At 58.1% G+C, this 14,265-nt stretch overlaps 1 protein-coding gene across 1 annotated transcript in view; it reads right to left on the reverse strand.

Moving 5' to 3' along the window:
- Window positions 1-14,265, reverse strand: part of LOC123665135 (dedicator of cytokinesis protein 1) — a 92,249-nt gene that overhangs the window by 19,029 nt on the left and 58,955 nt on the right. The window contains exons 18-24 of the mRNA XM_045599480.1: window positions 12,375-12,560; window positions 11,712-11,932; window positions 11,135-11,370; window positions 10,737-10,863; window positions 9,711-9,970; window positions 9,177-9,391; window positions 6,639-6,887 (exon numbers count right to left, since the gene is read on the reverse strand). Coding sequence (XP_045455436.1) covers window positions 6,639-6,887; window positions 9,177-9,391; window positions 9,711-9,970; window positions 10,737-10,863; window positions 11,135-11,370; window positions 11,712-11,932; window positions 12,375-12,560 — 1,494 coding nt within the window. The remainder of the gene's footprint in view (window positions 1-6,638; window positions 6,888-9,176; window positions 9,392-9,710; window positions 9,971-10,736; window positions 10,864-11,134; window positions 11,371-11,711; window positions 11,933-12,374; window positions 12,561-14,265) is intronic.

Here is a 14,265-nt window from a genome sequence, read left to right on the forward strand (position 1 = left end):
ACACACCTTGGGGTGGCGCAGGTGCGGCGGGAAGCCGCGGCCCAGGTAGCGCACGCGGAAGTAGGCGAGGCGCGGGCGCGGCGAGCGCAGCGGCGCGCGGTAGAGGCGCGCCAGCTGCTCGTGCAGCGCCGCCAGCGCACTACCTGTCACTGTGTACACACACCTTGGGGTGGCGCAGGTGCGGCGGGAAGCCGCGGCCCAGGTAGCGCACGCGGAAGTAGGCGAGGCGCGGGCGCGGCGAGCGCAGCGGCGCGCGGTAGAGGCGCGCCAGCTGCTCGTGCAGCGCCGCCAGCGCACTACCTGTCACTGTGTACAGCCGCGGCCGCAGCACACACCTTGGGGTGGCGCAGGTGCGGCGGGAAGCCGCGGCCCAGGTAGCGCACGCGGAAGTAGGCGAGGCGCGGGCGCGGCGAGCGCAGCGGCGCGCGGTAGAGGCGCGCCAGCTGCTCGTGCAGCGCCGCCAGCGCACTACCTGTCACTGTGTACAGCCGCGGCCGCAGCACACACCTTGGGGTGGCGCAGGTGCGGCGGGAAGCCGCGGCCCAGGTAGCGCACGCGGAAGTAGGCGAGGCGCGGGCGCGGCGAGCGCAGCGGCGCGCGGTAGAGGCGCGCCAGCTGCTCGTGCAGCGCCGCCAGCGCACTACCTGTCACTGTGTACACACACCTTGGGGTGGCGCAGGTGCGGCGGGAAGCCGCGGCCCAGGTAGCGCACGCGGAAGTAGGCGAGGCGCGGGCGCGGCGAGCGCAGCGGCGCGCGGTAGAGGCGCGCCAGCTGCTCGTGCAGCGCCGCCAGCGCACTACCTGTCACTGTGTACACACACCTTGGGGTGGCGCAGGTGCGGCGGGAAGCCGCGGCCCAGGTAGCGCACGCGGAAGTAGGCGAGGCGCGGGCGCGGCGAGCGCAGCGGCGCGCGGTAGAGGCGCGCCAGCTGCTCGTGCAGCGCCGCCAGCGCACTACCTGTCACTGTGTACACACACCTTGGGGTGGCGCAGGTGCGGCGGGAAGCCGCGGCCCAGGTAGCGCACGCGGAAGTAGGCGAGGCGCGGGCGCGGCGAGCGCAGCGGCGCGCGGTAGAGGCGCGCCAGCTGCTCGTGCAGCGCCGCCAGCGCACTACCTGTCACTGTGTACACACACCTTGGGGTGGCGCAGGTGCGGCGGGAAGCCGCGGCCCAGGTAGCGCACGCGGAAGTAGGCGAGGCGCGGGCGCGGCGAGCGCAGCGGCGCGCGGTAGAGGCGCGCCAGCTGCTCGTGCAGCGCCGCCAGCGCACTACCTGTCACTGTGTACACACACCTTGGGGTGGCGCAGGTGCGGCGGGAAGCCGCGGCCCAGGTAGCGCACGCGGAAGTAGGCGAGGCGCGGGCGCGGCGAGCGCAGCGGCGCGCGGTAGAGGCGCGCCAGCTGCTCGTGCAGCGCCGCCAGCGCACTACCTGTCACTGTGTACACACACCTTGGGGTGGCGCAGGTGCGGCGGGAAGCCGCGGCCCAGGTAGCGCACGCGGAAGTAGGCGAGGCGCGGGCGCGGCGAGCGCAGCGGCGCGCGGTAGAGGCGCGCCAGCTGCTCGTGCAGCGCCGCCAGCGCACTACCTGTCACTGTGTACACACACCTTGGGGTGGCGCAGGTGCGGCGGGAAGCCGCGGCCCAGGTAGCGCACGCGGAAGTAGGCGAGGCGCGGGCGCGGCGAGCGCAGCGGCGCGCGGTAGAGGCGCGCCAGCTGCTCGTGCAGCGCCGCCAGCGCACTACCTGTCACTGTGTACACACACCTTGGGGTGGCGCAGGTGCGGCGGGAAGCCGCGGCCCAGGTAGCGCACGCGGAAGTAGGCGAGGCGCGGGCGCGGCGAGCGCAGCGGCGCGCGGTAGAGGCGCGCCAGCTGCTCGTGCAGCGCCGCCAGCGCACTACCTGTCACTGTGTACACACACCTTGGGGTGGCGCAGGTGCGGCGGGAAGCCGCGGCCCAGGTAGCGCACGCGGAAGTAGGCGAGGCGCGGGCGCGGCGAGCGCAGCGGCGCGCGGTAGAGGCGCGCCAGCTGCTCGTGCAGCGCCGCCAGCGCACTACCTGTCACTGTGTACACACACCTTGGGGTGGCGCAGGTGCGGCGGGAAGCCGCGGCCCAGGTAGCGCACGCGGAAGTAGGCGAGGCGCGGGCGCGGCGAGCGCAGCGGCGCGCGGTAGAGGCGCGCCAGCTGCTCGTGCAGCGCCGCCAGCGCACTACCTGTCACTGTGTACACACACCTTGGGGTGGCGCAGGTGCGGCGGGAAGCCGCGGCCCAGGTAGCGCACGCGGAAGTAGGCGAGGCGCGGGCGCGGCGAGCGCAGCGGCGCGCGGTAGAGGCGCGCCAGCTGCTCGTGCAGCGCCGCCAGCGCACTACCTGTCACTGTGTACACACACCTTGGGGTGGCGCAGGTGCGGCGGGAAGCCGCGGCCCAGGTAGCGCACGCGGAAGTAGGCGAGGCGCGGGCGCGGCGAGCGCAGCGGCGCGCGGTAGAGGCGCGCCAGCTGCTCGTGCAGCGCCGCCAGCGCACTACCTGTCACTGTGTACACACACCTTGGGGTGGCGCAGGTGCGGCGGGAAGCCGCGGCCCAGGTAGCGCACGCGGAAGTAGGCGAGGCGCGGGCGCGGCGAGCGCAGCGGCGCGCGGTAGAGGCGCGCCAGCTGCTCGTGCAGCGCCGCCAGCGCACTACCTGTCACTGTGTACACACACCTTGGGGTGGCGCAGGTGCGGCGGGAAGCCGCGGCCCAGGTAGCGCACGCGGAAGTAGGCGAGGCGCGGGCGCGGCGAGCGCAGCGGCGCGCGGTAGAGGCGCGCCAGCTGCTCGTGCAGCGCCGCCAGCGCACTACCTGTCACTGTGTACACACACCTTGGGGTGGCGCAGGTGCGGCGGGAAGCCGCGGCCCAGGTAGCGCACGCGGAAGTAGGCGAGGCGCGGGCGCGGCGAGCGCAGCGGCGCGCGGTAGAGGCGCGCCAGCTGCTCGTGCAGCGCCGCCAGCGCACTACCTGTCACTGTGTACACACACCTTGGGGTGGCGCAGGTGCGGCGGGAAGCCGCGGCCCAGGTAGCGCACGCGGAAGTAGGCGAGGCGCGGGCGCGGCGAGCGCAGCGGCGCGCGGTAGAGGCGCGCCAGCTGCTCGTGCAGCGCCGCCAGCGCACTACCTGTCACTGTGTACACACACCTTGGGGTGGCGCAGGTGCGGCGGGAAGCCGCGGCCCAGGTAGCGCACGCGGAAGTAGGCGAGGCGCGGGCGCGGCGAGCGCAGCGGCGCGCGGTAGAGGCGCGCCAGCTGCTCGTGCAGCGCCGCCAGCGCACTACCTGTCACTGTGTACACACACCTTGGGGTGGCGCAGGTGCGGCGGGAAGCCGCGGCCCAGGTAGCGCACGCGGAAGTAGGCGAGGCGCGGGCGCGGCGAGCGCAGCGGCGCGCGGTAGAGGCGCGCCAGCTGCTCGTGCAGCGCCGCCAGCGCACTACCTGTCACTGTGTACACACACCTTGGGGTGGCGCAGGTGCGGCGGGAAGCCGCGGCCCAGGTAGCGCACGCGGAAGTAGGCGAGGCGCGGGCGCGGCGAGCGCAGCGGCGCGCGGTAGAGGCGCGCCAGCTGCTCGTGCAGCGCCGCCAGCGCACTACCTGTCACTGTGTACAGCCGCGGCCGCAGCACACACCTTGGGGTGGCGCAGGTGCGGCGGGAAGCCGCGGCCCAGGTAGCGCACGCGGAAGTAGGCGAGGCGCGGGCGCGGCGAGCGCAGCGGCGCGCGGTAGAGGCGCGCCAGCTGCTCGTGCAGCGCCGCCAGCGCACTACCTGTCACTGTGTACAGCCGCGGCCGCAGCACACACCTTGGGGTGGCGCAGGTGCGGCGGGAAGCCGCGGCCCAGGTAGCGCACGCGGAAGTAGGCGAGGCGCGGGCGCGGCGAGCGCAGCGGCGCGCGGTAGAGGCGCGCCAGCTGCTCGTGCAGCGCCGCCAGCGCACTACCTGTCACTGTGTACACACACCTTGGGGTGGCGCAGGTGCGGCGGGAAGCCGCGGCCCAGGTAGCGCACGCGGAAGTAGGCGAGGCGCGGGCGCGGCGAGCGCAGCGGCGCGCGGTAGAGGCGCGCCAGCTGCTCGTGCAGCGCCGCCAGCGCACTACCTGTCACTGTGTACACACACCTTGGGGTGGCGCAGGTGCGGCGGGAAGCCGCGGCCCAGGTAGCGCACGCGGAAGTAGGCGAGGCGCGGGCGCGGCGAGCGCAGCGGCGCGCGGTAGAGGCGCGCCAGCTGCTCGTGCAGCGCCGCCAGCGCACTACCTGTCACTGTGTACACACACCTTGGGGTGGCGCAGGTGCGGCGGGAAGCCGCGGCCCAGGTAGCGCACGCGGAAGTAGGCGAGGCGCGGGCGCGGCGAGCGCAGCGGCGCGCGGTAGAGGCGCGCCAGCTGCTCGTGCAGCGCCGCCAGCGCACTACCTGTCACTGTGTACACACACCTTGGGGTGGCGCAGGTGCGGCGGGAAGCCGCGGCCCAGGTAGCGCACGCGGAAGTAGGCGAGGCGCGGGCGCGGCGAGCGCAGCGGCGCGCGGTAGAGGCGCGCCAGCTGCTCGTGCAGCGCCGCCAGCGCACTACCTGTCACTGTGTACACACACCTTGGGGTGGCGCAGGTGCGGCGGGAAGCCGCGGCCCAGGTAGCGCACGCGGAAGTAGGCGAGGCGCGGGCGCGGCGAGCGCAGCGGCGCGCGGTAGAGGCGCGCCAGCTGCTCGTGCAGCGCCGCCAGCGCACTACCTGTCACTGTGTACAGCCGCGGCCGCAGCACACACCTTGGGGTGGCGCAGGTGCGGCGGGAAGCCGCGGCCCAGGTAGCGCACGCGGAAGTAGGCGAGGCGCGGGCGCGGCGAGCGCAGCGGCGCGCGGTAGAGGCGCGCCAGCTGCTCGTGCAGCGCCGCCAGCGCACTACCTGTCACTGTGTACAGCCGCGGCCGCAGCACACACCTTGGGGTGGCGCAGGTGCGGCGGGAAGCCGCGGCCCAGGTAGCGCACGCGGAAGTAGGCGAGGCGCGGGCGCGGCGAGCGCAGCGGCGCGCGGTAGAGGCGCGCCAGCTGCTCGTGCAGCGCCGCCAGCGCACTACCTGTCACTGTGTACACACACCTTGGGGTGGCGCAGGTGCGGCGGGAAGCCGCGGCCCAGGTAGCGCACGCGGAAGTAGGCGAGGCGCGGGCGCGGCGAGCGCAGCGGCGCGCGGTAGAGGCGCGCCAGCTGCTCGTGCAGCGCCGCCAGCGCACTACCTGTCACTGTGTACAGCCGCGGCCGCAGCACACACCTTGGGGTGGCGCAGGTGCGGCGGGAAGCCGCGGCCCAGGTAGCGCACGCGGAAGTAGGCGAGGCGCGGGCGCGGCGAGCGCAGCGGCGCGCGGTAGAGGCGCGCCAGCTGCTCGTGCAGCGCCGCCAGCGCACTACCTGTCACTGTGTACAGCCGCGGCCGCAGCACACACCTTGGGGTGGCGCAGGTGCGGCGGGAAGCCGCGGCCCAGGTAGCGCACGCGGAAGTAGGCGAGGCGCGGGCGCGGCGAGCGCAGCGGCGCGCGGTAGAGGCGCGCCAGCTGCTCGTGCAGCGCCGCCAGCGCACTACCTGTCACTGTGTACACACACCTTGGGGTGGCGCAGGTGCGGCGGGAAGCCGCGGCCCAGGTAGCGCACGCGGAAGTAGGCGAGGCGCGGGCGCGGCGAGCGCAGCGGCGCGCGGTAGAGGCGCGCCAGCTGCTCGTGCAGCGCCGCCAGCGCACTACCTGTCACTGTGTACAGCCGCGGCCGCAGCACACACCTTGGGGTGGCGCAGGTGCGGCGGGAAGCCGCGGCCCAGGTAGCGCACGCGGAAGTAGGCGAGGCGCGGGCGCGGCGAGCGCAGCGGCGCGCGGTAGAGGCGCGCCAGCTGCTCGTGCAGCGCCGCCAGCGCACTACCTGTCACTGTGTACAGCCGCGGCCGCAGCACACACCTTGGGGTGGCGCAGGTGCGGCGGGAAGCCGCGGCCCAGGTAGCGCACGCGGAAGTAGGCGAGGCGCGGGCGCGGCGAGCGCAGCGGCGCGCGGTAGAGGCGCGCCAGCTGCTCGTGCAGCGCCGCCAGCGCACTACCTGTCACTGTGTACACACACCTTGGGGTGGCGCAGGTGCGGCGGGAAGCCGCGGCCCAGGTAGCGCACGCGGAAGTAGGCGAGGCGCGGGCGCGGCGAGCGCAGCGGCGCGCGGTAGAGGCGCGCCAGCTGCTCGTGCAGCGCCGCCAGCGCACTACCTGTCACTGTGTACAGCCGCGGCCGCAGCACACACCTTGGGGTGGCGCAGGTGCGGCGGGAAGCCGCGGCCCAGGTAGCGCACGCGGAAGTAGGCGAGGCGCGGGCGCGGCGAGCGCAGCGGCGCGCGGTAGAGGCGCGCCAGCTGCTCGTGCAGCGCCGCCAGCGCACTACCTGTCACTGTGTACAGCCGCGGCCGCAGCACACACCTTGGGGTGGCGCAGGTGCGGCGGGAAGCCGCGGCCCAGGTAGCGCACGCGGAAGTAGGCGAGGCGCGGGCGCGGCGAGCGCAGCGGCGCGCGGTAGAGGCGCGCCAGCTGCTCGTGCAGCGCCGCCAGCGCACTACCTGTCACTGTGTACAGCCGCGGCCGCAGCACACACCTTGGGGTGGCGCAGGTGCGGCGGGAAGCCGCGGCCCAGGTAGCGCACGCGGAAGTAGGCGAGGCGCGGGCGCGGCGAGCGCAGCGGCGCGCGGTAGAGGCGCGCCAGCTGCTCGTGCAGCGCCGCCAGCGCGCCGTAGCCCGCGCCGCGCGCGCCCTGCACGCGCACCAGCTCCTGCACCAGCTCCACGGCCAGCTCCCACTGCCGCCCGCCGTCCAGCAGCCGCGCCACCTCCTCGTACAGCGCCATCTGCGCAACGAGGACGCTCTTGAGGAACAGCCGAGATACATATACCCTCTCATGTTTAATGACGATGATCCAGTAAATATTCAAGATGACAGACAGACAGACAGACGGACGGACGGACGGACGGACGGACGGACGGACGGACGGACGCACGGACGGACGGACGGACGGACGGACAGACAGACAGACAGACAGCGGGGCTTCGCGCAGAAGCTGTGTAGGGCATACCGAACTACCTTCCTGAACTCGGCATTGCTGCTCGCTGGGATACTCCCCCTCGACCTCCGTGTTCGCGAAGCGGCGACTTTATACGAGGCGCGGAGGGGGGTGCCCCAGCGGGTGATAGGGGATCGGGAGGTGGAGCGGATGTCCTCGGCTCTGCGGTCTCCGCATCCCGCCTGTCATGTCGACCTCGAGTTCAAGTGCCTGGTCGACCAAGAACAGTTTACCGCACATAGCGAACACGAAGTCAACATCTTTACGGACGGCAGCAAGATTGAGGGCAAGGTGGGGGCGGCCCTGTCCGTATGGACTGGCGCCGCCGAAGCTAGAACCCTCAAGCTTGCTTTGCCGTCCTATTGCACGGTGTACCAGGCGGAACTCTTGGCGATATGCCGGGCGGCGCGGATGGCCGCAGATAACTTGGCCGGATCAGTCGGGATATACTCTGACTCCCTGTCGGCACTGCTCACACTCAAGAATCCAAAAGCCCTCCATCCCCTGGCCGTAGAGGCGAGAGAACACCTGCGAAGGGCTCTGCTCCGGGACAAACATATAGAATTGTTCTGGATCAAAGCACACGCAGGGCTAGAGGGGAACGAGCGTGCCGACCATCTGGCCAAGGAGGCTGCGCTGAAGTCCAAACGCACGTTTGACTACGACAGCTGTCCGGTTTCGTTCATCAAGCGGAGCATTCGCATGCAATCACTTGATGAATGGAACCAGCGGTATCGGGCTGGCGAAACGGCTGGCGTCACCAAGGTCTTCTTCCCTGACGCGACGGCCGCACACAGGATCATAGGTAAAATAAAGGTGGACAGGTTTGTCACTCAGGTGTTGACGGGGCATGGCGGATTCTCCGAGTACTTGTACCGCTTCAAGTGCAAAGAGAGTCCGTCGTGCGTCTGCGACCCTGAGTGCTCGGAATCTGTCCTCCACGTCCTCCTGGACTGCCCAACCATGGCATACGAGAGACTGCGTCTTGAAAGTCAGTTGGGAGCAAAATTGAGCAAAAATACCTTGCCAAAATTACTAGAAAATACAAATGCCAGAGAGCTGTTCCTGCAGTTTTGTAAACAAAACAATAGAAACAAAAATTAGAAAATTATGTTGTGTAAATATTGTACATAATATTTAGGTCAACATAAAAGCGAAGGATAGATAATATAAGGAATAGCTCGCAAGTTAATTTTGTAAATTTAGATTTAGTTTTATAGTCATAAGGGTAACTGTAAAAATATAATTTAAATAACTAACTGTAGAAAATGTACCAGATTAAATAATAAAATAAAATATATTAGCTCCCTCCCCGCTCCACTTAGCTTACCGCTACACACTGTAAATAGGCTTGCTTTTTGTACTTGTGGGTAATAACCCAAAATGAATGAATGTGAATGGATGAAAGACGAAATTGGTATGCGGAATGATAGTGTAACGGACTAAAAGCGTGATGTATGGTAAAAGAGGACTAGATTTAAAGTTTAATATTTCTTTTTTTTTTACACAAAACTGAAATATAATGATAATTTAATTTGATGAGGGGAAATACCCCACAATGAATGAATGCGGATGGATAAAAGAAGAAATTGGAATGCGGAATGACAGTGCAATGGATTAAAAGCGAGAGGTATGATAAAAGAGACCTAGATGTAAATTATACCTATTGTAAATAAGGACTCCGAAACATAAAACTCGGAGGCGTAGGGATAAAAGACAGACAGACAGACGGACGGACGGACGGACGGACGGACGGACGGACGGACGGACGGACGGACGGACGGACGGACGGACGGACGGACGGACGGACGGACGGACGGACGGACGGACGGACGGACGGACGGACGGACAGACGGACAGACAGACAGACAGACAGACAGACAGACAGACAGACAGACAGACAGACAGACAGACAGACAGACAGACAGACAGACAGACAGACTTAAAATAAAATTAGTCCTCCCGTAACCATGGTCGTTGTTAAGTATCCGAAATGTCAGACATTTGAAAAACTTAATAAGCCGCGATTACAACAAATTAGATTAATTACGAAATGAAATTGCAAACTAAACTAACCTTAAGTTCAAAATGAGTCGCGTGATCCGGCGAACTGGGGTGTCTCAAGCGCGGAGGTAGCGGTGTATCGCTCCATTCTAATAACTTCGCGTGTAGTTTCAACGTTAGACCGGCTTCTGTCAAGTGTCCCGCGGCCGCGTGTAGAGCGGCTAGGCGATGCACGTATCGTATGTACATGTGCGGACGTTCGATCTGCTCGTAGAAACGTAGCACGCCTGTTTGGAAAAATGAAGTTTGTATTATTATTAAGCTATTGATTTTTTAATTTATTAAGCTGTTAGATATAGAAGATATAGATTTATTAAGCTGTTAGATATAGATAGAAGCATTTTAATCAAATCAGTGAAAATGGGTGACTTATTAATTTTATATGATTACCAGTAAAGACATTGTCTTTCTTTTTCGGCTTAGCAAAGAAAGCATACGGTTTACCTAGTGCTAAGCAATTACTATAGCTTATAGACGTATGTAATACCAGAAGTATCGAGAGTGTTGCCGACCCTCCCACAAATCCCCCAGGAGCTCGGTACGTACCCGAGACCAGGTAGAGGCGGTGCGGCACGGCGGCCGCGCGGTACTGCAGCAGCGCGTCCAGCTGGCGCGCCGCGGCGGCCACGAGCGCGGCGCCGCCCGGCAGGCGCGCGGCGGCGGCGAGCGCGCCGCACAGCGACACGAAGCGCGCGCGCCACGCCGCGTCGCCGCGCCCCGCCTCCGCCAGCACGTCCAGCTTGTCGATCAGCGCGTTCTCGAATGTTCTCATGTTGCCGACACCAGATGGGTCTGAAAATGTTATCCTCATTTACTTTAGTATAGGACACGAAAGTAACCGACCGAAAAAAAAAAAACCGACGAACATTTTCATGGGGTTTCGAAGTGTAATAGTGTTACCAGGGGTAGCGTTCCCCACCATCTCCACCACTCTTCCCCCCACGATCCCGAATTTACATACTCCTGTTTGAAAATAACTTATGAAACGTGAAAATAACGTGTGAAATGTGAAAATAACGTGTGAAATGTGAAAATAGAGTGTGAAGTGTGAAAAAAACGCCTGTGAAATGTGAAAATAACGTGTGAAAGCTGCAAAATTCTTCTTCTAACCTCAAAACTTTAACCATGGATATCTTCATAACCATGGGGTTTCGACGTGTAACAGTGGTAACAGGTGTAGCGTTCCCCACCCTCTCCCCACGATCCCGAAATTCGGTTTTTCCTAATCTAAAGCTTTACCCCAACAGCATGTATGAGAAGCCGAGCTGTATCACTTCATCATCATCATTATCACTTCAACCTATCGCAGTCTACTGCTGAACATAGGCTTCCATAAGTTGGCGCCAAGAATGGCGTGAACTCATGTGTGTTGCCCATAGTCGCCACGCTGGCTATCGGTGACCGCAGGTCAGATTCTTCAGTCTTTATCGCACCGAAGACTAAGACTAAATAATTTTCACAGCAGCAGTCGCTGTAGCCCAAATCAGCTTGGAATACATAAAATGATCATCGTCACTCTAGAAATTACAGAAAAATATAAAGAATTTAAACATACCTGTCTCCGAAGTAAACTTGTACTCGGTCTGCATCATGTCGAAGAACAACGGTATGATTGTATTCCGAACCTCTTCGTCTCTTAAAAAGCTCACTTCCAAGAAAGTGCCCACGAGGTGAGGTATGAAATAACGTTTGTGATCCTCTGTAAAAAAGGAAGGAGGCCATTAAAAATTTAGAATTATTTGCTGAGTAGAAGAAGCATAGTTTTGTTATTCTTTACGTAAGCAAGCTTATTTTATTCTTTATGCAAGCGCGCAAGTTTTCTGTAAGCAGTTTCAAATACTTAAATTTTATTTCTAAGAGTTTTAAATGAAGTTCGGAAATTAGTTGGGAGTTAGCTTAGAGAATATAATTTCAATCGTACACAGTATAGTTTTGATAAATATAACAAAAGAAACTAAATTGCAACTTACCCAAACTAAACCACATATCGGCTAACAGAGAGGCGGCTTTTCGTCTAATATCACTGTACAACATCGTCGCTCTTTGTCGCCTTGAGGCTGGCAATGTCTCCAATTGTATTGGAGGCGATGATGCCACTGCTCCCAAAGTACTGAACCAGTCTTGAAGAGTTGCGTGGATGGGAGACATTTCCAGATCGGAATCCTCGATAGATGATAGCTGTTCACGGAGAGTTGTGGCTAACAATCTGGTGAAATAGGTTTAATTTTAATTTTTATGACCTTGCACTAGAACGACTTATACTAACGATCTTTTAGGATTGTAAGATTATAATTAAAAGTCAAGCTGCTAAAGAAATATTAAATAAGATGTTCGAATACAAATATTTTTCTTAATAAAATCCATTGTGATCGCCAGAAAGGCCTTGCGTCTGAAACTAGTTTGGAAAGAACATAATAAAAAAAGATAATTTAATCCCAAACTAACAAACAACGTCTTGGATTTATTATATTACGGTTAAAAACATTTACCCCACATTAAGATCTTGTGAAATTATAAAATATAGCCTATAAATACCATTTTTCTTACCTAAGAGCGTGTAACATGACATAGTGTTGCAAGTGTAACATATCAGCCCAATGCGGCCTAAACACCGGTCTCTGCAACAGCGCCATCATAAACGCCAACGCGTCTGTCACTAATGTATTCGCTTTTTTAGAAGATTCCGCCTCTAATGACTTCATCACAACCGTGTATTGCTCTTCAGACATCTGTCGTACCATGTCTAAGAGGACGCAGATTAATTTTCGCTGAAATTAAAGTTTGAACGTTACATTTCCTAATAAAATGTCAATTTCCAGATATCTGACTTTATGTTAACTCAGGTAAGTAGGTCAGTGTTCACAAAGAACACAACCATATGTTTTTTGTCGAAATTATCTAGGCCTAGTTTTCTTGGAAAACAATTCAACAAATAACTTTGTGATTTCTGAACTTACATGATATAAAGTTTAAGTTTTGGCGTGAATGAGCTACTAAGGTTACCTTACATAGTTCTTCTTCTTCTTTGCCTTTAGCTCGCTTGCGAAATTACCAGTATCAGAATTAGGTTGAATAATGTCAAACTGACATTGACATTCCTTTATTTAGTTGCTTGTTGCTACGTTGTTTTTATTTTTTATGCAATTCCAAGCTACACGTAACTGACCTTGCTCAATTACAGATGATTCCCGTATAAAATATAATACTTACCAATAACGGATCATCAGACGGTATTCCCTCTTCCCTATTCCTATCCTTCATCATGGTCGCAGCGATTCTCAGTACCGTGGGCAGTAACGCCTTGGCGAGTTCCCCCCTATCCGCTTCCACAGGACCAACGTCATCCCGCGCTAGCAACGACGCGACTTCGCCTAAAGTCTCGACACATAGCTCCACCTAAATTTAAACTTCTGCTTAAATATTGGGCAAAATTTCACATCTTGACAAAGAAATATGGAAAAGAGTTTATTTAAATGCACGGTGCTTGATAGTAATTGTGCTTTTAGAAATATGCTACTAACCTTCTTTTCCGTTTCGAGGCTGCGTTGAAATCATATTTCATTATTATTATGTTAGGTTTGTAAAGATTTGTTTGTTTCAAGTGTTTACCGTTTTATAATTTGCTGTCATTTTAATTATGGAACTTTGCACAGCAACTCACAAACATTAAGCGTTTAGAACAAATCTACTTATCTTCTAACTTTCAACAACATTTTCATCGTTCTTCAAAGATAAAAGAAAGATAACTTGAAGAAAGAAAAGTAAGAAAACATATTCAAATCATAGATGCACGTTTCGTTGACTCATTTTAGTACACATAACTCTAACCATTTTTATCATCATTTCACTACTTCTATATATTCTATCACGGTATCGTGATACGAGGTCGCGGAGAGTACTTACGGCGTCACAGGATCTAGACACTCGAGTGGTATACATACGATTTGCATTTGCTGCGTGTGGTCGAGGAGGCTGGCGGTGTCCGCTCCGAGCAGGCGAGCCGCCTTGCCCGCCGATCGCGACTTGTGGGTGTCCAGCTGTTAGCATACTAACGCTAGACCGGTAAACGGTGATCGTTGTATACTGATTTGGCTTGTAATTGGTTGTACGTGTGTTTGAGACTTTTGGACTCACATTGTCCAAGATAGAAGCTGCTGTATTTTTTTTTTGTCTAACTGAATTTTGCCTTTTTATTTATGTTAGTTTTTTTAATGCAAGCATAGATGAAGTAAAAAAAGTAGATAATGCGCGGCATTTGTTGTTAGTGAAGCCACAAAACTCGGCTCCTTCAAGTAAACACACGCGCTCACGCACACATATGCATCAAATTACGCTCATTTTCGTTAGTATCTCACAAGGCCTCGTACAGTAACTTTGCCTATAAAATGCCGTTCTTTTTGTAATTAAATGGTGCAAGAACAATACCAAAGTGAACAAAAAGTCTGAAGAAATATCGTTTCACACGTAAATACATACAAAACTTTATATTTTTTGTTATTCCAAAATAATATTGAGGTTATTCGGAACTTATAATTTCTAAGCCCCGAAATGACGTACCGAGGGAGTGTTACCAGTAATTTTTATTTCCATTAGCCCAAAATGCGGGTAAGTAAATTGTAGGCAATCATAGAAAAATAATTAAGTAGAAAGTGGACATCATTATTGTGTTTTTTTTTTATCGTGTGATTTTATGTTTTACCTAAATTGAAGTCAATATGAATTTTTAACTCGTTTTTGTCTGTTTAAATTTGTGAATTAACTACTCATATTTTACTACTAAATATCATGATTTTAGGTTTCCAACGAATATTTTAATAGGAGATAGATAGAATAGGTAGCTGCTGTGCGACTGAGCTGAAATGAACTACAACGACAGCCATCCTCATCTAGTGTGGTTTGTTCAAACCATTTTGATAAAGCTGACATGTACGGTACAAAACGTGGACTACGCCGAGTACCATCACGTATATACCACTACTTACTACTAGGTATTTTAATGTTGAATTTTTTGTTCTAGGACCTACCGGATGAGTCTTAAATTAGTCGTTAACCAAGATTCAATCTTTGATACACCTAGAAAACATAAACTAAGAGAAAAGTT

This window comes from Melitaea cinxia, chromosome 23, assembly GCF_905220565.1.
Source record: "Melitaea cinxia chromosome 23, ilMelCinx1.1, whole genome shotgun sequence".
NCBI classification, from domain to species: Eukaryota; Metazoa; Arthropoda; class Insecta; order Lepidoptera; family Nymphalidae; genus Melitaea; species Melitaea cinxia.